This window comes from Pleuronectes platessa, chromosome 12 (genome assembly GCF_947347685.1).
Source record: "Pleuronectes platessa chromosome 12, fPlePla1.1, whole genome shotgun sequence".
In the NCBI taxonomy this organism is placed as follows: Eukaryota; Metazoa; Chordata; class Actinopteri; order Pleuronectiformes; family Pleuronectidae; genus Pleuronectes; species Pleuronectes platessa.
Window position 1 is genome coordinate 9162698 of NC_070637.1, and position 23325 is coordinate 9186022.

The following is a 23325-nucleotide window of genomic DNA, read 5'->3' on the forward strand; positions in this document are numbered from 1 at the left end:
GTCTTGGCTTAAGAGAAGCACACAACATACAATCCCAAACCACATGACTAAATCCAGGTTTCAGAAGGAGGTGTTATAGCAAAGCATATACCAGATAGATACTGTACATGCAAGATTATTGGATTACAAACAAAGGAAGTTACTGTAAAAAACAATTTAGATGTTACACACTAGTATCATTTTATGTTCAATTCCTGCCAATAGATCCCTGTGTGGCACACTGAGCCTGTAAGTGTATTTTGAAAAATGTGTATAGTGTAAAGTCGAACCACGAACATATTTCCTATTATTTGGGCTGAATTTTGCTCTACCCAGGACTGTGTGGGTGTGTTTAGTCAGGGACTGACTGACAACTGCCTCACTCTCCTGTTAGCTTCGATTCCATCGACATTTTTATCATTGCTTGGAGTTTGGCGACGTCATGTCCGTCCACAGAATATCTTAAACCACCAGTGGGTGTATAGGGTCTGTAAGTTGTACCACTAGCTATATACTCATCATGTTTGATCATTGGTAGCTATGAATACATGATCACTTATGAGACAATGACAACAGGGACAAGCTGAGATGGCTGAACAGATTTAATGCAGTGGCTGCGTCCCGTTTGGTGATTCCCTGCTGATCCAACTTTTGTCTGCCAGCATGGCTCCACCCTATTTTTCTCTAAAAAGAGATTAAATAAGCAGAGAAAATAAGAAGACGCTTCCACGTGTATTGTTTTAATTGGGAGTATGACAAACAAATGATTCCGTGCTTCATCCCCTTCAAGAGGATAAGAAATTGAAATAAAAAGGTTTGGATCAACATTTTAGAAAGCTCTCCCCACCACCATTATCAAAACACTGCCAATCATAGAATATCGTTTTTTTTCTATTTTTTCATTTGTCACCTATCTGCACCTTCTGTTTAGAAACATCAGGTGTTGGTCTGAGCTGATCACAGATAAATCTACGATTCTCAACGTGTATTTCACGCCCCCTATGGGGGATACAGACTCATGACAGGGTAGGTGCGTGTCATTGAGTGGGAATTAATGCTTTGATATTGGATCCCCGCCCCTGTAAAAATAAACAAACCATGCTACATATTAGAAATTGGTGTTCAGACAGAGACTCTGTGGAGATATATTTGATGGGGATGAAAAGAAACAACCGACACCGGTTCTGAGAAAAACAAGACAACCGAAAACCAAGTCAAGGAAACACGACAAAACCGATTTAGTTTTTTCTGTTCACGGTGAAAGTGGTGGGGGATGAGGAGAGACCAGTGGGTGTTTTATGTCGGAAACTCAGCAGGAACATCCTTTTGTAAAAGCCGCATCGGAGAAACAACAAAGCAGTGACAGCATCAGACATGACCATGCACAGAATTGTAAAGTGAAAGAAACCAACAGCGGAGGAGCTCACCCCCCCCCAGCTTTGACTGTGGATTCAACTACTACAACACCAGAAAAGTGAAAGCTGCCCTTCTGTCAATCACACACACACTTATGTGACTGATTTCAAATGACCTTGAAGAACTCCCTGACTATTTAAGCAGAGAGAAATGTCCCATCATCCCCTTTGCTCGCACTGCTGCTCCAGTATTTCCAGCGGTTCGTTCCGCTCCTCCGCCACAGCGTCCACCTATAGGCTCCAACGGGGGGGGGGGGGGGGGGGGGGGGGGGGGGTTACAAGTATTTGCTAATCACTCCCTTCAGCCCTGTGTAATCATTTGGGGGAGCTAAAGTTGGAGCTAAACCAGTTCTAAAGCTCCAATAAATGTTTGAACGTGCGCTGTATGACTGAGCTGACAAAACAATGGTCCATGAAAATAACAGCTCTTTAATTGCCCAAGGCAAAATAGAAGTTTAGATTGAACATATTTAGTTTGCAGTATACTCATACTTCAAATATACAAATATAAATTGGTGCAAAACAAATAAACATAGCATCATCCCATAATGAATGAAACAATAGTAAATAACAGTTTCATAATAAACAGGTTTAAATGTATCTCACCAGGTGCTTCATTGGGTTTGTTGTGTTCCTCACTTTACACTGAATTGTTTTTTAAACGTTTGGCTGCACTTCCCAGTGTCGGAATCCTTTCAGTTGTGACTCTGTTGTCCGTGAGCAGGGCAACTACTTCAGTACAGTTTAGGCTTGATCTGGTCCAGTAGGGACCATGTGTGTAGGTTCTGATGTCTGAGTGACCGCTGATTTCAGTGCCCGACCTTAATGCCAACAGTGTGCTGTCTGCTGAGCTCTTTGAGCTTCTTGACTACTACCTGTTGAATGGAAGGATTATGTGGGTGTTTGGACGGATGGTGCACGGACCATGGCAGGGAGGAGGAAGGGTTCACGGGCACTAATCAAGAGCCACATGTGCAATGGATGCTCTGAGTCATACACTGAAAAGCTCCAGTATCAGAGCAGATTATCCTTGAGCTAAATGAGGTTCACTGATTTTGTAAGCATGGTTTATTTAAGCTCGGCAGTTCCCTACACTTTGTGAGGAGATGGTAGCTAAACATTCTGCTGTGCTCAATGATGTTACGTGTCTGAGCTCAGGGAGGAAACTTTGGAGGAGGAGCGTTTGTTTGACGTGCAAGTTAAGTGACAGCCTCTGGTGAAACTGGCCTATTTCAGTGATATATTTGGAAAGCTGAATGACTTAAATCCACAGCCTCTACTAAGAGACAAGCACCTTCCTCACCTGACAGACAAGATCAGCGTGTTCACTCAAAAGCTGGAGAAGTAGGCCATGTGACTTGAAGTACTGATTCCTTCGAGAATCCGTGCAAAGTTGACTGTGGAGCTACCTCAGTGATTCCACATCTGAAGGAGCGTACATCTTCCCTGATGTGATTCCTCCAAAAGTACTTCAGTGCTCAGTCTATCTGGGTGATAGATCCATTTAATGCATCCAGAGCACCTGCTGATTTCAGGTCTGCAGAAGAGGACTAGTTCATCAAGGTGACATCTGACCCCAACCGGAGGCTGAGATTACAGCTGAGCCTCCGAGTGAATTCTGGCTCGGTGCGGAGAGGCAACATCCTCTCACAGAGCAGAGGGCAGAGGGCTGTGAGCATTTGGCTTCCCTTTGCCACTTCCTATTTCTGTGAGATGGGATTATCTGCTTTTGTCCTACTAAAAACAAAGCACAGATCTAAACTCAACACTGAGCACGACCTAAGAGCAAGAAGCTAGTCAGATAAAATGCACTGTACGATGATTTATTTCAGCCTCTAATGTATCGGTAGAATCTCACTAATCTTATCTTCATCATATATCTCCCTTTGAAACTCATTGTTTTTGTTTCAACAAAGTGATTATGTTTCTTCACTCTCACTGTCTGATCAATAAAGGCAAAATGCCCCCAAATATGTATTTCATTTGTGGTGTCTATTTTTGTAAAGATAGAATTATGGGGAATTTCGCAGATTTGAGAAACTTTAAGTGAAAGTGGCTTTTTGTAATATTGCGGTGGTAGCGGAGGCATGCATTTTTTCCCAAGTGTAAATTATTAAAAGTACTTGCAGAGTGTAGCCTGTTCCCTAATATAACGGTCTATTAAGTCAGGATGGCTGAGTCTCAGTCAAAGCTCTTGAGCTGCTGCTGGCCAACTTTGCTCTTGTTGAAGGAGGCGGGCTCTAAACTTACCTACCTGCTCTGATTGAATCGGTGAACCAGTTCCCCTCTCGTTATTAATACATTTTTGTAAATATAAAAAAACAGTGTTGACATGGAATGCAATTTATTGAAAAAATTTAGTTGAGTACAAGTGATAGAACCTGAAATATAAATGCACTTCAATAAAGTAGAGCTATGAAAAATGTACTCAAGTAACTTTATATAAATACAAACCATTTAACAAAGTAAATGTACTTTGTTACATCCCTTTTCTTTGAGCGGCTACATAACACTGATAGAGCATCCTATCCCTCTGTATCCCTCTGTATCCCTACACCACCAGAGCTCTGCCTGGTATTTTATTCTTCTGTCCCCTCTAGCCAACTTGAGAAGAGACCTCTCCGGGGAATTCGGTGCTGGCAGAGTGTCACTCAGCATCTATCTCACTCCCCTCCTCCCTCCCTCCCTGCCTGGCATGTGACAGGACCAGTGCTGTGCATTCCTGACACACTCGGTCAAGAGCCTGACTGTAAGCACGGACGCAAACAGAGACGGAGCTGGGGATGTGACATTTATTGTACTCGCAGAATTCTGACTTGCATGGGATAATACATACTGGATACCTGTAGGCAAAATACATAATGTCCGACGTCCATTGCAGTAATTTAATTTATTTAATATGATTACATTAAAATGCTGTTTGCTGTAATTGAGATGAGGATTTTAATGTGATTTTTTTCCCCCGAGAGCAGGTGGCTCTACATTTTCCTTTCCACAGAACAGCGACGATTATATTGGAAATGGATATTAGAATTGATATTCTTCTCCTTAGAGGCACCAAACCTGCAGTCCCCAGGTCTCAGTTCTGTCTCCAGGCTTCATCCCATTGCTATAACCAGCCACAAAGATTCACCTTCAGGCCTAAACCCTTCTGTTTCCTCACATTTCCGTGCAGTCTGGTCTCTTTTCAGAAAAAAGGAATAGCCTGAAATGTAGGATTTCAGTTTATGGTAATCAAATAGGTAGATTAATGCTATAGCCTGATTTAAACTCACCTTTCTAAAAAGAGCAGTTATCCTCAATCAAACATTCAACACCCCACAAAAGCACCCAATAGTCGTCAAGGAAGCAGTGCTGTGCTCTGGTCCACAGGTCCAATAACGAATGAAATAAAGAGGCATGATTAAATCAATAATGTATCCTCGGTATGTCAGTCGCCTCCCTTCTTTTACTGTGTCCTGCTCCTAATCGAATTGCAGCAGCAGCGCTTTATAAAATCACAGATATCCGGTCGTCTTTATTTTAATCGAGCCATGCCAGAGAACTTAGATTTGATTTTGCACGAATAGCAAATGCAGGATTTATTTTTTTCCTGTGAAGAATAAGAAATGGAAACTTAAGCAAAACCTTCCGGCAGTGATGAGTGTGTAAGTTGCAGATTTGTGATTAACTGAGACTCACCTGCTGCGGCTCTCATTTATCAATCATGCTGATTTTTTCCTTTTTGTAAGTGAGACGATTGTGACTGAGCACATCTCCTGGAATCATGCGTCTCTGGGAAAGCTGCTGTGATCAGATGTGCACTGTGAGGAGAACATTTAGTGTATTTCTAATAGACTGCAGGTAAAAATGTGCCTTTGAACCACTACCAGGTTTTTTTAGTAGACTTCTTTATTGTAACCCAACGCAGACTCAAATGATATAACCTCATGGTCGCTTATTATGATCAGTGCTATGAGTTTTGACAATTGATACAACACATGTGCCAAAAAAGTGTATTTTAAACAGAGTTGAATATTTTTAGGAGATTATTCTCTCTTTTTTTTGTGGATGTTAAAAAAAATATTTTTTAGTCTGAAAACTCCAGGGTCGCTTTGTAGACTGTACAGGCAAAAATCGAAGCATTTAAAAATTATTTGCTTGTACTGATTCTGTGCTTATATGACTCGACTAACAGCCGTGAATGCAAAATGTTGTAAACATGTCCTGTCGGAGTTCCACCTCGTCGTTGGTCCAAGGAGATTTCACTCTCTCCTCTTTCTTTTCACCAGTGCTGTTACCTTCCAAATGCATCATGACCAGTGCAAGTGGAAGGTAACAGGATATATGTTTTCTATTAGTGTGGAGAGGAATTATTACTGATGCAGAGCTGAAATGCTCTACAGATAAAGATTTGTTACAGAGTTCTTTACTCATCCAAAATATAAGATATCACAAAATGCACACAGAGACCTAAACATTTTAATACAATCTTCTAACTTAACAAATACTCTCCATAAAGCATTACTTATTTGATAAGATTAAAAGTACATAAGTGTATTTTGGACATATCCTCACAAGGTTCTTTCATTTTTCTGATGAACTTTCTAATTTAAAACTAGCTTGTGTTATTTTTGGCAATTTTCTGTTATCCCACCAGTGGGACATAACTCAGCCAGGAATCAAAGAGCAAGCAAACAGTCTGCGCCACCATTCTGTCTCTTCTTATGTCTTTCCACTTCTTTTCTCTCTCTTCCTCACTGTCATTTCTACCGATACATATTTTTAGATATAAAACATATCAAGTCCCGAGCACTCAACACTGATTTGATGGCAGGTAGAAAAGGAGGAATGGGAATTTACCAGCAGTAAATGAACCAGAGGATGCATTGAACAGAGGAGGATGGGTATTTCCCTCAGGACTTAACAGCACCTGTAATCCTGATGACTTTTAAATCTTATAAGTCACTTTTCCCTGCCATTTGATTAAATAACAGGAGTAATAAGAAGTGGGTGACCTGTGGATGTTAAGATGATCGCCTACCTCTGATGTGATGGGAAATATCTTTTCACAGTGTGTCCCAGATCCGGCAGATGGTCCGCTCTAGTTTTTTCCCCGCTTTCAGTCCCTAAACTACACACACACATATTTGCACACACACACACATCTTGCGCCTGTAGCTCAGCTGCACCTCCTGAGAGTGGAAGTGCAATCAAACATGAGTGGACACAATGCCCTGCGTGCTTTTGGACGTGTCCCCGGATTGCAGCAGGTGCCCTACCAGTCATAACCTGTGAACAGCTCCGGTGCAAAGTGCGACAAAGTGAGGAAATCGGCTCAACCCCTCAGCACTTACCGAGGACAGGACTTGCCCTGAGCTAACTTTGAGACATCCACACAGCAGCTCACAGAGCGCGCTGCTTTGTGCCTCTGTGTTGAGGACGTTTTAAAGCTCCGTGATCTTTTCTATTCCCCTGAGAGGCGAAGGTCACCCGGGCTGTCTGCTAAGTGAGCGGCGCTGTGCGAGTTCTGCTCTGTGGCCTCCTCTACCTGTGGATAAATGCTGTCTTATAATGGCCCTGGGCGTTTGGCTCCGGCTCAGCCATCCCCTGCTAGCCGACATAATGTGATCAGTATTGATGAAACGCTCGGCTTCTGTGTCCATGTATCTGTGATGGGCTGATGCAGGAAAACACCAACACAGAAACATCCCCACAGAGCCAGCCAAAATATTCCTTTCAGAATTAGTTTTGTTCAAATTAATCCAATAAGCTATTCCATTCATCTGTATGCCATATTGCTTCGCAGCATCTCTAACTAATTAAGGACGAGTTTCCCAACTTTTTTTAACTTCCTGTCACGGTGGCACAGCAGACGGTGTTTATTCCCAAGGCCACAGCCACAGATTCTGCCCACTGTGCATTGTAAATCAAGAACTTTCAAATGAACTGCTCATATTGTTCTTGATGCCGTTGAATGCTAAACTCTGTGATGTGTTTCAGCAGGGGAGAGAGAGAAAGAGAGAGAGAAAGAGAGGAGGGCCGGGGAGATCTTGAGAAATAATTCAGTTTTATTTCCTTGGCTGTGGCTGTGCAAGACAGATTTAGAATATGCATCTGGTAGAGATGGATTGGAATTGGTGATGATAAATTGGCCCAGTTAAAGAGCTCCAATGGAGAGGAACAGGGAAGAGACAAAGAGATAAAAAAAAGTTCCTGAGTTGGAAAAGGTCAGATGTAAAGTATTAAAGCCAAGAATATAAAGTAGTTTGCTCTTTGTGGAAATTAACGTGGAAAATTCCGGCATACCCTGGGTCGCCTGAGCACAGAAAAGGTATACTCAAAAGTTTTGGTGCCATCATCTTGGAACTTCTCACATCTTCAGAACTTCACAGATTCATCATCAGACCTGCTCGATTGCAGATGAATCTTTAACGGTGCGGCCCCGCTGGAAGCCTCTATGTGTTTGCAGAAAAATGTCTCCACACAAATCAAACACAATTAAGCTGTTGAAAACTGTAGTTACTCCTGTGGCAGCGGGCAGGCAGTCCTGTGTTCTTGGCCGGTTGTTTATGGGCACGTAGAAAGCTCATCTGTTTTGTCCAGAGATGGTCAGAAGGCCAACAGTCTCATTGGAGCTCTGATGACAGTTTGTCTGTGTAGAAAAACTGTTTTCTTCTTACACTTTTCTTTTCTGATTGTGTATCTCTGTCTCTTCTCACTGTCTTCATAGGCTCTGTCATTTATTGTACCGTAAAGGGTTGCAATCTCACAGGTTTTCGGGTTGGAAATAGGAGGTGGTGGATGTAGGATTGTTCTAAATGAGGGGCCATAGGGGGGCCTCAATTTACTCAGAGGGGCCAATTATATGTCCAACCTATATGCACAATTCCTGATTCAGGAAGGTGCACATTGAAGTCATTCTATATTTAGCTCCTGTTGAGCAAAGCCGCACATCATTGAATAGATTTTGAAAATAGTTTGTTTACATTCAAAAAGCAAGGTATTGTTAGTAAGTAAATTGTTTATTGAAAACAAAAAAAAGACTACTGACAGGACAAATGCAGTTCAGCAGGGCCAGTGCCCCCCTGGACCCTGACCCTGGCTCCACCCCTGGTTGGAAAAGAGGAAAAGAATGAAGAGCAAATGTAATATAAATCTTTTAATGATACATGTAAATCCTCTTATGGCTGTTAACCAAATATTTTTACCAGTCTAAATCTGCCACTTCATCTAACCCTCTCTGCCTCTCTCTTTGAATCAATGTGATTACAATTATTTCCCAGCAGGATAACCTGGACTACATGCAGCGTATGTCATTACCTCTCCAAGCTCTACTAATGCGCCTAATCCACATTGTCCTTCCTGCTTCACACAGACAAATGCATCCGCTGTCAGCAGCCTGTGAATGATGCACTTCCTACTGATTTCATCTCGGCATCTAAATTACAATAAAATGAATTCCCTGGAAGAGCAGGCACTTCCATCCACAGAATCAAAGATGAACCCTTGATTAATTCCAACTGTGTGCTTGAAGTCTGGAGCCTGGAGGCCCTAAAGCACGCCTCAGCCATATTGGAGTTTTTGTTTTAATAACAATTTTTTTCTTTAGTTGCAAAAGAAAAGATGAGTCAAAAACTCAATCTGAATCATTTGAGGGCAGTATTGATTTGATCGACGAGATTTCAGACAAATTCTCCAAAAGAAGAAGGAATATTACTTCATGTCCAAAAGGCATTTTAATTTTGAGCTCATGAAAGTGATCATCCCTCGCAAACAAAGGGATGGTGAAAGTATCCGAAAATACAGTTCTGTAGTGAACAGCTGGATTGTTCCCAATTACATTTTTCATGGCAGGTCAAACTATTTTCCTCTGCTGCTTTTTTTTAAGCTGTTATTGTGAACATTAAAGATCATTAGCAGTCAAGCTTAGGTCTGAACAACCAATACAAAATAGTACTGTATATACAGTATATGTACAACTAAGAATTCACAAAAAAATGACAATATATGACCATGAAATTTGTTGAAAGGTAAGGGTCAGGGAAGTACCCATTCTATTCTGGGTCCCAATGGGATTGGTGGGAGTTTTTTTCCCACCAATTCTTTAACATTGTGTTCGTCACTGTTTACACAGGGGATAATGATTCGATCTTGATGAAATCAGGCACATTTAGGGGACTGATATCTAAGAGTGTGTGCAATTTGCTGCGGCTTGATTGAATTTAAGCAGACTGTTGAGACTTGGCTGAGCTATGCGCTTTACTGATTGCTTTTTTAGTTACAGAAATTGAATTCACAATGACTGACTTTTTTTTTTTTATATGGCAGCGAGTTTGTGCACATGACTCTGAACCCAAAGCAAATATTATGAAGATAAATTATATGTATGGTTACCTTGGGGGGAGAGGGAGCCTCAAAATCATTAAGACGTTCCGGGTTGGATGCAAGATAAGCCTTACAGAGTGACTGAAGACCACTGCAGTATTAAATTACCTTGAAGCTGTGTGTGTGTGTTGTGTGTGTGTGTGTGTGTGTGTGTGTGTGTGTGTGTGTGTGTGTGTGTGTGTGTGTGTGTGTGTGTGTGTGTGTGGTCTATACTCTAGGCTCTATGCTCTATCTGTCCGCTTTTATTCCTTGGTAAAAGAAAATAACATCCGGTGTCCCTGACGTCTGAACAAGAGCTGAAGAGAGAACAAACCAGGGAGAAACGGAGGTAATTCATGAAGGGTATCGTGTGTGTCATTAGCGCAGTTTAATTTATTGTGTGCAACACATGCCGTAAATGTAATCCAGCTGAAGTGAATCATGCACACGGGCGCAGCAAGGTGTAAAATGAGCTGGTACCGATTAGGCTGCTCCCTTGTGAAAACATCGTGACACATAGTTATCAGCGGACCAACAAACAGATTTTCCACACTGGGTAATATGCTGCATGTCTTTCACAGCGATAAAGATGTATATGATATTTTGTCCTGTAGCTTTGAAGCGAGGAAGAAGAACATCTGTAGTACATGACTCCGTATGATTTTTTTATGTGGGAAAGGTTTGTAGAAGATCGCTCTGTCTTTTGAGCCATCGGCCTCTTCCACATTCCCACAGTTGGATTCACACTGAAAGGCTGCAGAGGAGCTAGTAAGCGGCTCCAGTGAAGCAGACATGTGATAAATGTCTCGCTAAAGGGCATGTAGTTGTATAGGGAGAGCATTACTCAAGCGCTATTTCCACCCAGATTGAAACTGTTCATCTGGGGACAGAACTGCTGGACCCAAAGAATCCCTTCTCAAACCTCAGGCAGCTGCCCAGCTTTATTATTTAATGGATCTTTTGTTTGTTTGTCTCATCCATGCACCCACTAGTTGGAAATCACTGATTTGGAATAAAATAAAAATGATTGAGCCTAGAGTGTATCGTGTGAACATAACACAGTGAATGTGCCATTGGCAGGGTAGCTGAGGAAAGAACCAGAGATAGATTCAGGTCCTGCAAAATGCAAACAATTTAAGACATTTTCTATTTTAAGGCCTTAAGTTAATCTCTGGGGTCCCGAGCGCGCAGCACTTTTCTTATCTTTTTAAACTAACATGGGCTAAATCTTAATGGTTTAAATATTTGGAGCTCTCTGTGGCTGTAGGAGGTGTCTCGAAGCATAACTGGTGTGCAACAGGGCAACGTATTGAATGTTTCAACGTGCAGTGACAAAAAAGACTTTGTTGAGACAGCAGAGAATGAGGTTGTATCAGACAGACCTCTGGGTGGCCAGGCCGGGCTGGAGGATGCAGGAGAATGCTAATTTGTTCTTTTGAGTGTGAGACAGCAGCATTGTTATATGAAATCTACCTTTTCCACAAATGTGTCTTTTTATACTGATGGAAGAACAGTGTTCCTGAAATGTTGGAACTACTGGTGCATCTGAATCAAAATGAGTGTGAGTGACAGCCAAGGGGCGAGAGAGGAAGGGGGGCGTCTCTGATTGGTAGATGATGTAGTGGTTTAGTTTCAGTACGGATTTCAAAATGAGCGCAGCTTTTCAGGTTTTCATTCATGAGCGGTCGCTGGTGGCATGGGACCTCTCACCTTTGATTAGAGGGTCCTTACCTTATCAAATCTCATGAGGTGGAGACATCTCAAATGGTTGACCCTACATAAGCACTAAGTGAGGAGCCATGGTCAACCAAAATGTAGTTTTTTTTTATAAATATGTTAATAAATGGGTTATTAACATCAGCATTAATTAATGAGCAGTTTTTAAGTGTGCAGAGTCACTTAAAGAAAAAAATATCTCAAACGTATACACATTACATTGTATGCTACTCTTTGTGTAAGTCTCCTGTGAATGTCCAAAAACAAGTGACTGATCAGTGCACATTTGTTTTTCTTTGCCACAGATTCACAGAGTTTCTGGAGCCGTTTGAGAGAGTGATTCAACCGGAGGAGCTCTGGCTCTACAAGAATCCTCTGGTTGAGTCAGACCACATTCCCAAGAGGGTCATGTTCGTAAGTACTTGCTATAATTATATATTCCTCTTATAACAAACTGGATGGGTACGTCATTATGATCAGCCCAAATGAACCATATCCTCTGCTTAGTTTGGCGAGGTGACCTCAGTGAGGTGCAGAATCTTTCATTCAGGAAAATTGCCACTCTGCTTTCCACTGTCAAGGTGAGGCTTGAATCTGATAGAGAGCTGTGGTGATTGGTGCCTCCAATGTAAATATAATCTCTTGGCCCGAAATCGCTGGTACAAGGTTAAGACGGGTTTCAAACCAATACAGCAGGGAATGAAAAATACATTTCATCTGGCTCAAGCTGTAAACACTGAGCAAATAACCCAAAACATCTCTTGGCAAACACTGTCCAGCTCATATAGCAGCGTCTGTGCTGATTTTGTTCTCAGCCACAGTCCCCAGCTTCAATGCATTTAAGATGCAGCACGCCGGTGATTACGGAGCTCATTGTTGTCTGACTCAGATGCTGCAAATTTGATGGTCTTATTTTCAAAGGGTGATTATGGTAAAATATGACAACACAAAGGATGCCAGGTAGAAACAGTGGCTGTAAAACCTGAAATACTCACATACACTTGAACTTTTCCCAACTGCTATCAAAAGTCTGCACCTTGTAATGACAGAAGATTGCTGAGAAACAATTTGAATATGACCATTTAGGAGATTCAGTAGATAGTAAAGACATTTGGGAGATGGGATAATTTACTTTCTTGCTATTCATTTTATGAAAATGTTCCTCCAACTCTGATGTGTCTGCAATAAGTACAATGTTAGAGCCAGGCGGAGATTAGTTTATCTCAGCATGCAGGCGTAATAGTTGACCTGGCTCTGACCCATCACATTCTAGCATGATGGACCTAAATGCAGGCAAAATGCAAAAAAACAAACACAAAACAAGCTTACAGTAGCAGACGGAATACAAGGAAGCCCTGAAATAAAAAAAATAAAATAAAAAGAATAAAGGTGGAAGTAGGAAACATGGCCAACAAGTCCAAACTGAACCTAATTGAACAGAAAACCTGACTAAAAACGAAAGAGAAACAGAGACCAGACTATGTCCAAACTTACTCACAGATCACTTTATAGTGAATCCGCCATTTTGTTGTGCTGCCCGAATGATTTGTGAAAAATGTTATACCCTATATAGTCGATTCAATGTTTTCCACAGTAAATCATGAAAGTGTTGAACTGATGGTCAGTAACTGAGCAATATATCCCTTCATGCATTTAGCTTGTGGCATTGACAGAAAGACAAATGGCTAAGAGACGAGAGGAGAGAGGGCAGCACGTCTCTACTCTATCATTCTTATCCTTAGTCCTTTAAAAAATATCTGAAAAACCATTAAGATAAAGACAGACAGGTCAAAATTTACGAGGATTTCACAGACGATCTCACGTTTTAGCTTTTTCCATTATATTTGCACTAAATATTTATTTTTATGATTATTATTTCTATGATGATTTTTCAAACAAAAACATAAAAAACAAATAGACAGTACAATTCACCCTAACACTGATAAAAAATTCATAAAAACTGCTATAGAAAATACAGAAATAAAAAAAAAAGTAATAAATGCCACCTCCAATGTTGTTTACCCAGCTTTAACTATTACTTATCAATCAGCATCAAGGTCCTTAGACTTTCTAAGTAATTTTGTTGATACTGGGACTTCGCTGCACCCACATATACACATTTGTTGAGCAGTTGCAGTACTACCTTAAAGAAAGAAATAGTGACAGCATAAACCTGATTGGCCCGACACTCTCAGCGGAATGTGCTCCACATGAAGCAGAGCTGCTGCTGTAATATCTTCTTAATGCCTTCCAGGGCCGGGTCTAGGCAGGGGCAAGAGGGGGCCTGGCCCCCTCAAATAAATGTTGTGCCCCGTCAAACTAAATAGGGTTAGGGTTAGGCACAATGCCCCCTCAAGATTTGTGGCTGCCCCCTCATACATGCCTGTCTAGACCCGGCCCTGATGCCTTCTCTGTCTTGGACCTCAAGGGTAGTAATTGAGCTCTGATAAGGACTGCATTACATGCCCTATACTCCTGACTTATAATGGATTCTTTTTTCCAGTACATAAAACAGTGAGTTAAATTATCTCTCGCAGGTTTAATACAGAGCATGGATCTCTGCTGATGACAGGTCTCTAAATAATGAGTGTGAGACAAAGCCTTCCGCCCACGTGCCTCTCTCAGAAGATTCTCCCCGTGCTGACAGGCAGAAGTCAGGCTTTTTTAATGTCATCGCTCTGACTGTAGCCCTGAAGGTCTGCAGAATTTATCTCGCCATTAAAAAAAGTCCATAGTGGAGATTCACACGATGCCCCGTTATGACTTACTCTGACCTTTATTAAGATATTATACTGTGTTAGCCTGTGTTAGCCTGCTCGCAGTCAAGAGAGGGTTCATTCCTTCATTGTGGGAGTTACAGAAATGTTCAATTTTTCCATTCAGCATAGCTTAAGGTGACATGTTAGAAAGGTGAACCCGAATGCAGAGCACAGACTCGACGCAAAGGTGGTTTATTGCAGCAGGCTTGAGAAATGAATGGTGAATAAAGGGTTCACCATACTTTCCGCGTTCTGTCTCCGCTGAGGTTTTCATTCTTGTTCCGGTCACAAGTACAAGCCCACAGTTCTATTAATATTAAAATGAGGATGCGCGTTGGTCTGTTGTTCCAAGCATGCGTAACTGATCCCAGACTCCATTTCATTCCAGTAGTTGGATATATTGTACCTGGAGAATGCACAGTAATTGCATACAGTCAGCATGGTCACAAATGTTGGGCTGCAAGCAAATATCCATATACTATAGCGGACCTCAGCAGATTGGCGAAAGTATAAACTATGAATCTGCCTTTAAGGAGTGAGGGCTCCATCAAGCAAAGATGGAGGACAGAGTAGAAAAACAGGGAGCCAGAGCTGAGTGGGGAATGAGGGCTGAGGAGCTGGCAAGCGTGCCAGAGGCTTGAGGGGAGCTGGAGGCTAGCTGAAAGGAGCCGGTTCTGGACTGGTGAGCATGGTAGGCACAGAGGTGGGCAGGCAGACAGGTGTGCAGGAGATGGACAGGAGGCCCAAGGAAACAAATGTTTGAACAGGGAAATGCATGAGGGGACGAAGTGCTTGATTCCAAGCTGGCAAAGAGTGGGTGAAGAAGCGGGATGAGTACTGATGGGTTGGTAAGCTGAGGGATGGTATGCCAGCAGTCACATCATAAATCATGACTAAAGGTTCCATTTGTACAATGTCAACCGGCTATAAGAATTATATGTCTGGAAATGTAGTGCCTGAAAATCAGATCTCATCTCCATGCAATCCTTTCTGTTCCCATTTTATGCAAAGTACGAAAATTGATTGAGAATTAAATGTAATCGACTTCACATTATCCACAGCGGGGCGCACCCCAAGAGCTGTAAATATTATATTAGTCCCTCCTCTAAGCAGGCACTTGGTGAAAGGTACAGATCGTTTATTTAATGGGATTTACTAAGATAAAGATGTCTGCTATTTTTTCATCTACATAAGAGAGTGCTTTTTCTAGAGACACACTATGGGACATATAAAACAGTGACCCCACTAACTAACGTATTGAAAGCAATATTTTACTGCTACACTGATTCACACAATGTATGTAGCCTATATGTGTTCGTATAAGATGTGAAAAAGATGATAATGTACCTTAATATCACCTGCAAAAATACATTAATTCATTAATTGAATGAAGGAAAGCTATGAATGGTCTTTATAAGTGTGAAATCATTGCCATTACATTTTATAGACGAGATCCATTGTATTGTCAAACCTTTTGAGATGCTTTTAATCACCTCAATGTGTCTCTATGGAAACTCAAATCGAATCCCCCGCTTTTTTCCTTCCTTTAGTACCGGTGCCATTCAGGATATTTGTTTCACCCTGAATAAATTCTGAGAAGATGTGAAAGTCTCCACCTGACAGAAAAAGTGTTTGTTTCTGTCATAGAATTTTCTCTATAGTCAAGCACAAGTCATTGCAATTGTTCTTTCTGGTAGTTTAATTCAGCATCTGCAGATGGGCATCAGTGTACAAGACCATGGCAAAGATTTCATACAATGAGCAATGACATACAGAACACACATCCCTCTTATACAGTTACAAGCTCCTCCTGGAGAGGAACACATGTTATCAATTAACCTCTTTGATCCTTAGAAATAGGTGATCAGTATCCTGTCTTCTACTTGGTCTCAAGCCCCTCGAGTCAAACATCTGTTTTCACGGATCGCTTATCAGTGTTTTACAACCCACTAACATCCCCCTCCCTGTGAAGTGTTTGTTAAGTGTCCCTGTAAGTTAGGAAGTAATATAACCATCAATTGCTTAAGCAAAACACCCTGATTCCTAAGGGACTGCATTTGCTCATCTTTCTATACATCAAAGTAGTTCCTTCCATCAATCAATGCCCAAATGGTAAAATTCCCATCACAGTTTCTCACTGGGTTCCTTCACACCCTCAGTGAGAGAGTAATGGGAACTGTTGTTACTGAAAGGTCACAGATACACTGGCAAATGTGATGGATGCTACGAGATCCCAAAATGTGACTTGTTGCTTCAATCCATTTGGTCTGGAAACAGTTTTGAACGTATTTGATCCTGTGCTGCGCAGACAGCCATGGCTGGAGGCATAATGTTTACTGGTAACACTGTCTCTTCAAAATAAAATGTCTACTCAACCAAACTGCAACACAACTAGACGTAACTGTAATCGGATTACATTTGTACACATTTACATAATGAGGATATGTTGTTAATTTAGTTATTTGGTAAGTAGCAAATGTTGATTTTGAACATATCAGCAACATGTTGACATATGATATTTTTTCTTGCAACATTCAAACCTCTGCTCATGCAACAGAATATCCACCAGTAGATGTGTAGGGTTTAGATTATTATTACCTTTGCCATGAGGTTATATTTTCATCGGTGTTTGTTTGACAGTTAGTAACATGACGGAAGAACTATTACAAGGATTTTCTACAAAACTTGGTGGAAGGTTAAGGGGTCAGGGATGAACCCATTAAAAGTTTTTGTGGATCCAATATTGTGAGATAGGGTGCTTTTCAAAATTTTCGTGGATTTCTCATAGAATAATTCTTGGATCTTGATAAAAAAAGACAAATAATTCTGAGGATCTAGTGAATTTATGTTTATGAACTCAAGGTCAGGAAAAGTTAAGCGACTTCATGTTTATTAAAACAAAGATATATCCCTAACCTAACCAATGTGATTTAGTTGGTTGAATTTAACTCTGGATGTGACGTAAGTTCTGTGCCTTGTGCGAATCCACCACAACCACCTCCTGTGACTAATAGGTGTAATGGGTCTCTTTCATTTCAAACTGGTCCAGCATGCAATTGCTGTAAAATATATTGTGTGCTACAGTTAAGATGTATAGAAAGGTAAATCTAAACTTAAATGGTTGGTATCACTGTTCATAGCTACACTTCAAACAGTAGAAAGTCTACATCAGTTGACATTTTGCCCAAGCATTGGCCATGTCTTAAGGACATTTTAAATTATTTAATTTAAAATTTAAATAGCAAATGTTAGTGCACCTGTCAGAGTGAATATAAGTCTGATTAAAAGTTTGTTCTGAACAACTTCAAGGGCAGGTGCTAAACTCGTTTTTTTGGCAGAGACGCACAGATTTACACATAGCTCAGCACTAATTCACTGTGTGTGTCGTGATAGAGAAATTGAAACCCAGCCTTTACCTCTGTTGCTTTAATGAAAGAAGCTATCCTGAATTCAGCCAGAAATTAATTTGCGGGGCCTGAATAATTACCTGGGTGCAGATTACACCCACATCTACAATCAAATGAGGGAGCACAACTCTTCTGTACAATAAAGAAGCTTGTTTGGCCCATCTATTTGTCTTGTTAAAATTAACTCAAGAGTAATGGATCATCTCATTCCTCAAAGCAACAATTACTTTTAAAATGAACCTGAAAAACAGTCCCTGTGGAATTTTGCAGTGCATTTTCTAATGTCACAATGATAACTGTACTTTTTTGTCTTGTATTTCTCACAGGCAATTTCCTTTCTTACCCCACTGGCGGTGATATTTGTGGTGAAGATAATTCAGAGGACGGACAAAACAGAAATCAAAGAGGCATGTTTAGGTACGTGGAGCCAGTTTCATTTCACTGTTTGCTTGTTACGATCTTGTTTTGATTTTCTTGATCTGTTATAAGTTTGGTCATTTCGAAGCTTTACCTGAAAACATGAGCTAATTGTTTACCCAGAATTACTTTATAGTGCTTAATGGTGCAGATCAGTCAACATGGTCCCACACAAGCGTTATTACAGCATCCACAAGTATAAAGCTCCACATTGTGATTCAAGACTTTAGAATTCCTTTCATTGAGATTTTGATTATCAGCCATATTAAACTTACCACAAGCTTCAAGATTGTGAAACGATGTCATATGCTCCTGTAGAAGCCACATGTCAATATGATATAAATATTCTTCGTGCCATTATTGTTGGACATAGGTTTTCCTCAAATTTTTGAACATGATATAAACTACATTTAAAGAAAAAACATCTTCTTCTCACTTTCAAAGAGAAGTATTATACTACCCACAATCCTCAAGGGTAAAAGCAACTTCTCTGACTTTGTAGAGCTCACTGTTACCATGGCAATGTCGACCACAACCGCGAAAAACCATGTCAGCTTCAATCTGATTGTGCCACATTACATACACCACAGAGCGACCATGACCTCGCTTTCAAACATGCTGTGTTTAGAGGGGAGGAAAGTCACAGAAATGGATCATTCCCAATTGTGTATGGGATGTGTAGTTCCTTCACTATTAAATTATTTCTGTTTACACTCGTTTCCCTTTGCATTTTTCTGTTTTCAATATTTTGAAATGATTCAAATGTTTCATGGTCATGATTCATCTCATAACAGGTCAGCCTGGTTCGTAGCTCAGTACTGTTTTCATAAGGATTTTCTGAATCGTCACTGGAGAAAATCAATGGGAAATTGTGATCCCTTCTAAAAGTGGGCGGTCACTGTTACGCTCTATTTACATCCGTTCAAAACGTCATGCTACTTGTTTAGCTCTCAAACAGCATCTGGACATTCCTCTCACTATGAGTTTGCCACTTGCCCTGGGTTCAGAGGCTCTGAGGTATTTTGGCACATCAGAAGGGATTAGGTAAGTTTTACAAAAATCCAATTAAAGAGACACAGAGATGGACTGGGTGGAGAGGGGGTGGTTTAGAGTATCAGTGTAGAGATTACAGGGCTTTACAGGAAAACAACACCCAGGAGAACAAAGGGAAAAAATTAGCCCATTATTCTTTCTACACGATCAACGTTTTGAATGTGTATTTGACTGCTAGATCTAATGAGAGAGAAAGATCATAAAAGCAGTTTTTTGGCTGGCTGTGCAGTTGCAGCTCATTTTTTACTTCATACAGACCAATTTATTTTTTAATTCCGAGCCAAAATCCCAGAAAATATGCTCCTGTATTTTAATATGTTTCAAAGTTGTCCCTTCGATTCCTCTTATTGTTGAATTAATGAAACAAAACTTCAAACAGATATGAGCTGACGTGAAACTACATTTCAGATGGAAAAGATGCAAACTGCCTGTCTGGATTGACTGGAGAGCAGTGGTGCAGGAATTACTCAACATTTTTCTAAAGTAAAAGTACAAATAAATAGAAAAAAATTTACCCACATATAAGTAAAAGTACCACATTAACTGTTCTACTTGTGAAAAGTGTTACAAGTAAAGGCACACTTACTGAGTGCAGCCATTTCCCTAATGCAACTATCCTCTACATCATTCTCATTCTCATCATTCTACTTTCTGACTACTGTGTTTTTTTTTTAATACAGCAACAGTACTGACTTTGTCATATTAAAAAAGAATGCTGCTGATGATGATACTACTGAAAACATTGTCATATGAATTCATGGCACGTGGCCTCTTCAGAATCCATATCAGCTATTTGTTCAACAGTGATCCTGCTGCTGATGGAGGTGGGGTCTAATGTTACCTGCATTTAAAACTATAACAGATCTGAAAGGAGAGGAGAAGGTTTACTGATGGAGTAAAAGTGAAAAGTTGCCGAAAATACAGTAATGAAGTAAATGCACTTCGTTACATCCAACCTTTGCCTGAAAGTGTGACTGGCGGTTGATCCTGTAACCAGACCAGGATTATTGATAGAAAGAGACAAAGTCAGAAGGAAATGTAACAGGACCAGTAGGGACGGTTGAGGACAGGATACAGTACAGCATCTTGAGCTAGTGAATGCAGGTGGATCTGTGAGCTGGGCCATGTAGGATACATGCATGACTAGCAAGAATCTGAAGAACAGGTAGACAGAAGAGAAACCCAACCAACCGAAGACAAGAGTTTACTAAAGAATTTGCTGGAGTGTGAGCGGCATGGGCGATCACACGATCTGGTGCGGAGGAAGTCTTTATATTTTGCAGCGTTTTGGGAGGATGATGAGCTGATCAGAGGCCAGATTGCTGATAGAGAGAAAAGCAAACCAGGGACAAATGAGAAACACAAGGGAGGGAAGCACAAAACATAAACGCAAGGAAAACAAGGTGAGGTAAAACAGGTTCCCATAAAGATGACATCAATTTAGAGTTTGAGTTAGATCGTCACCCTGCTTCACCCGTGAGACTCGCTTTTTGCTAACGCCGGGCATTTATTGTTTCATACAGAACATTCTGCTATCCCATAAAAGTAAGAAGAACACAATGCTCCTTTCATTGGATTGTCTAATAACACTTTATCGTTCCCAAACTCCTGCTGCTTAATTGCGTGATTATCTGTCAGTCACAGGATATAATGAAGCTAGTTAGTCCAAGTTTGATTATATTTTCTCCGAGGCGACCCTGTGAGAATGCTGCTGAGATGATTTTGCAGTGATTATTTTGGATATTGGTGAAGAAACAGGAAATTTGTTGGTTTTATTATCTGAACGTGAGATCTCACAGCACCGAGTTTTATTGTTTGATGTGTGCAGCAGGAGCAATCTTCTGGTTAGTGAGACAATGAAAGAGTTTCCAATAAAAAGAGTCTGCGTGGTCTCTGTATAGTGAGTCGAAAGATAAAATTACTTGAGTGTTAGGTGGTCCCAGCTCACCTGCTTTTTTACATTATCTAAACTGCTTATGCTTTTGTAAGTCGTGGGGGGAGTTCAAGCCTCCCATCTGATACTGGGCCAGAGGCAGGGTACAGCCTTGACGAGTGGCCAGCATATCGCAGGACTAACATACAGACACAAACATGCGAACATAAAGACCCCGGCCGAGCTTGGATTCCAACGGGGAACTGTGAGACGACAGAGATAAATAACTTGAAGAATATTTGAACTGAGGCACTTCACATGAGATGTCTCTCACCATTATTTTCCCCTTTGAGAGAAGAACCCTTAAACTAAATGAGAAAGCCTTTAATTTCCTGAAAGGGTGCCTCCCTGGAATCACTCGTGCAACCTCTGAGGTGCAAGTCCATTGGATGTGACCAATCTTGGTTGGCCACTGGCGCAGGTACAGCCCTAACACAGCACAGCACAGTCCAATTTGGCAAAGAGAGTGTTGCAGATTGAATAAACTATTAGGAAGACAATGCAGTATCAGCATATTGCATATTGAGGTGAGATTCAAGAAGGGCGAATCCCATCAGGTCCTCTCACCCCTAGTCCAGGCAAGATGGGCGGCACAAGGTCATAAGATAAGAATACACTGTATGCCTTTACTGTGTTCGCCATTCTTATACATGGTGGCACGGTGGGTTGGTGGTTAGCACCGTTATCTTACAGCAAGAAGGTTTCCTGTTCGAATTCTATTTGGCTTCCATGCTTGTGGAGTTTGCATTTTCTCATATGTGGGATTTCTCCAATTACTTTGGCTTCCTCCCACAGTCAAAAGATTTGCAGATCGGGGTTTGGTTAATTGTCGACTCCAAATTCTCTGGGGGTGTGGATGGTAATGGTTGTTTGTCTCTGTAGCTGTGCTCAGACATGAACTCTACGTAACAGAAACATTTGATCAAACATTTTATTTATAGCACATCCACACGTGCGTCGGCCCACCACCAAAAGCTCTGGAATCTCGTTAGAAGTTGACATCTTCGTCAGCGTCTGACAGCAGTTTTCCATCCTGAGATATTTGTCTTCTTTTTTTTCAGTTTTGCAGCTGTTGCATATTTGAAAAACTGACACGTACATTTGCATTTTCACACAGTCTGGATCATTTCAGGAGATTATCCAGAGTTCAGTGTATGTCTGAAAGCAGCTTATGTGTTGGTCCTATGATTAGCTGGCAGTCTTTCCATTGCAACTCTAAAAGGATAAGTGGAATAGATAATGGATGGATGGAAGTTACTTTACAGAACCTCAGACTTGCTCATAATGAGCAGATGATGTCTCTTTTATTAGACCGATTGGCTATGCTACTCAATCTAACTCAACAGAAACTGGCCAATTTTTGCGTGTTGTTTAAACTGTAACAAATATTTTCCTGTTGTGCTGTTAATCTTGTTATAATGGTCTGTTTCTACCAAAGATTCTTGCCGCGTATGTAAATAGATGTGTACGAAAATAAAAAAGGAAGCTTACCGGTGCCAGAAGTTTTATGAATATGCAAACGTGCAAACTGGAGGGTCTGCCAGAACTGTGTCAGCGCAACTGTCGGCGCTGGGCCAGCACAAAGCTAATTAAAGCTTGAATGACCATCGGTGAGCTTCCCAAGTCTTTACTATACGTGAGAGGATGCAGCTGCAGCAGTGTTTTCACCGGCCGCCTCACGCACTGCACCACCTCACACTGAGTCGGATCTGACACAGGGAGCACATTGCACTTTAATGACCCATTCATGAACTGGTCAATTGGAACATGTACCAGTTGGGTTTCCATCTGAGCTGCACACAGGCATTCCCCAAAATGACAGGATGTTAAATATCGCTGATGCTGTGCTCCTCTCAGCAGCTGGCGGGGGGATAATAAATTTGAGCACTGGCGACGTAGGGTGAATTCAATTTGCCTGCAGACTACTGGGATTAACCTGTGAGGGCAGGCACTCTGGCTAATGATGAGCCCGCAGTGGTTTGCTTCTTTGCTAATTAAATGAATGTACAGTTACGTGCAATTCTTACCTGTCAACCAATCGTAGTTCTCCTTTTTCCTATTAACAAAAATGAGCTGAAGCAAATTAATTCACCATTCTCCATATTAAATATGCAACTGATGTTTACTATTGTTAAACTACTTTCATTTAATTTTGGTGATAAACTTTTTCTAAGGCTGCACAGTGGAGGACTGTTGAGCACTGTTAGCTCACAGCTACATGGGACCTGGTTCCAATCCTGCGATGATAAATGCACAAGGACAACGGGGGGGAGAAGTCCATTCAGTAACATTGATGAAAC

At 41.1% G+C, this 23325-nt stretch overlaps 1 protein-coding gene across 1 annotated transcript in view; it reads left to right on the forward strand.

The window, feature by feature from the left end:
• The window catches only part of plpp4 (phospholipid phosphatase 4), a 44613-nt gene that overhangs the window by 9482 nt on the left and 11806 nt on the right, over positions 1 to 23325 (forward strand). The window contains exons 2-3 of the mRNA XM_053436675.1: positions 11762 to 11870; positions 17949 to 18039. Of these exons, the coding sequence (XP_053292650.1) occupies positions 11762 to 11870; positions 17949 to 18039 (200 nt within the window). The remainder of the gene's footprint in view (positions 1 to 11761; positions 11871 to 17948; positions 18040 to 23325) is intronic.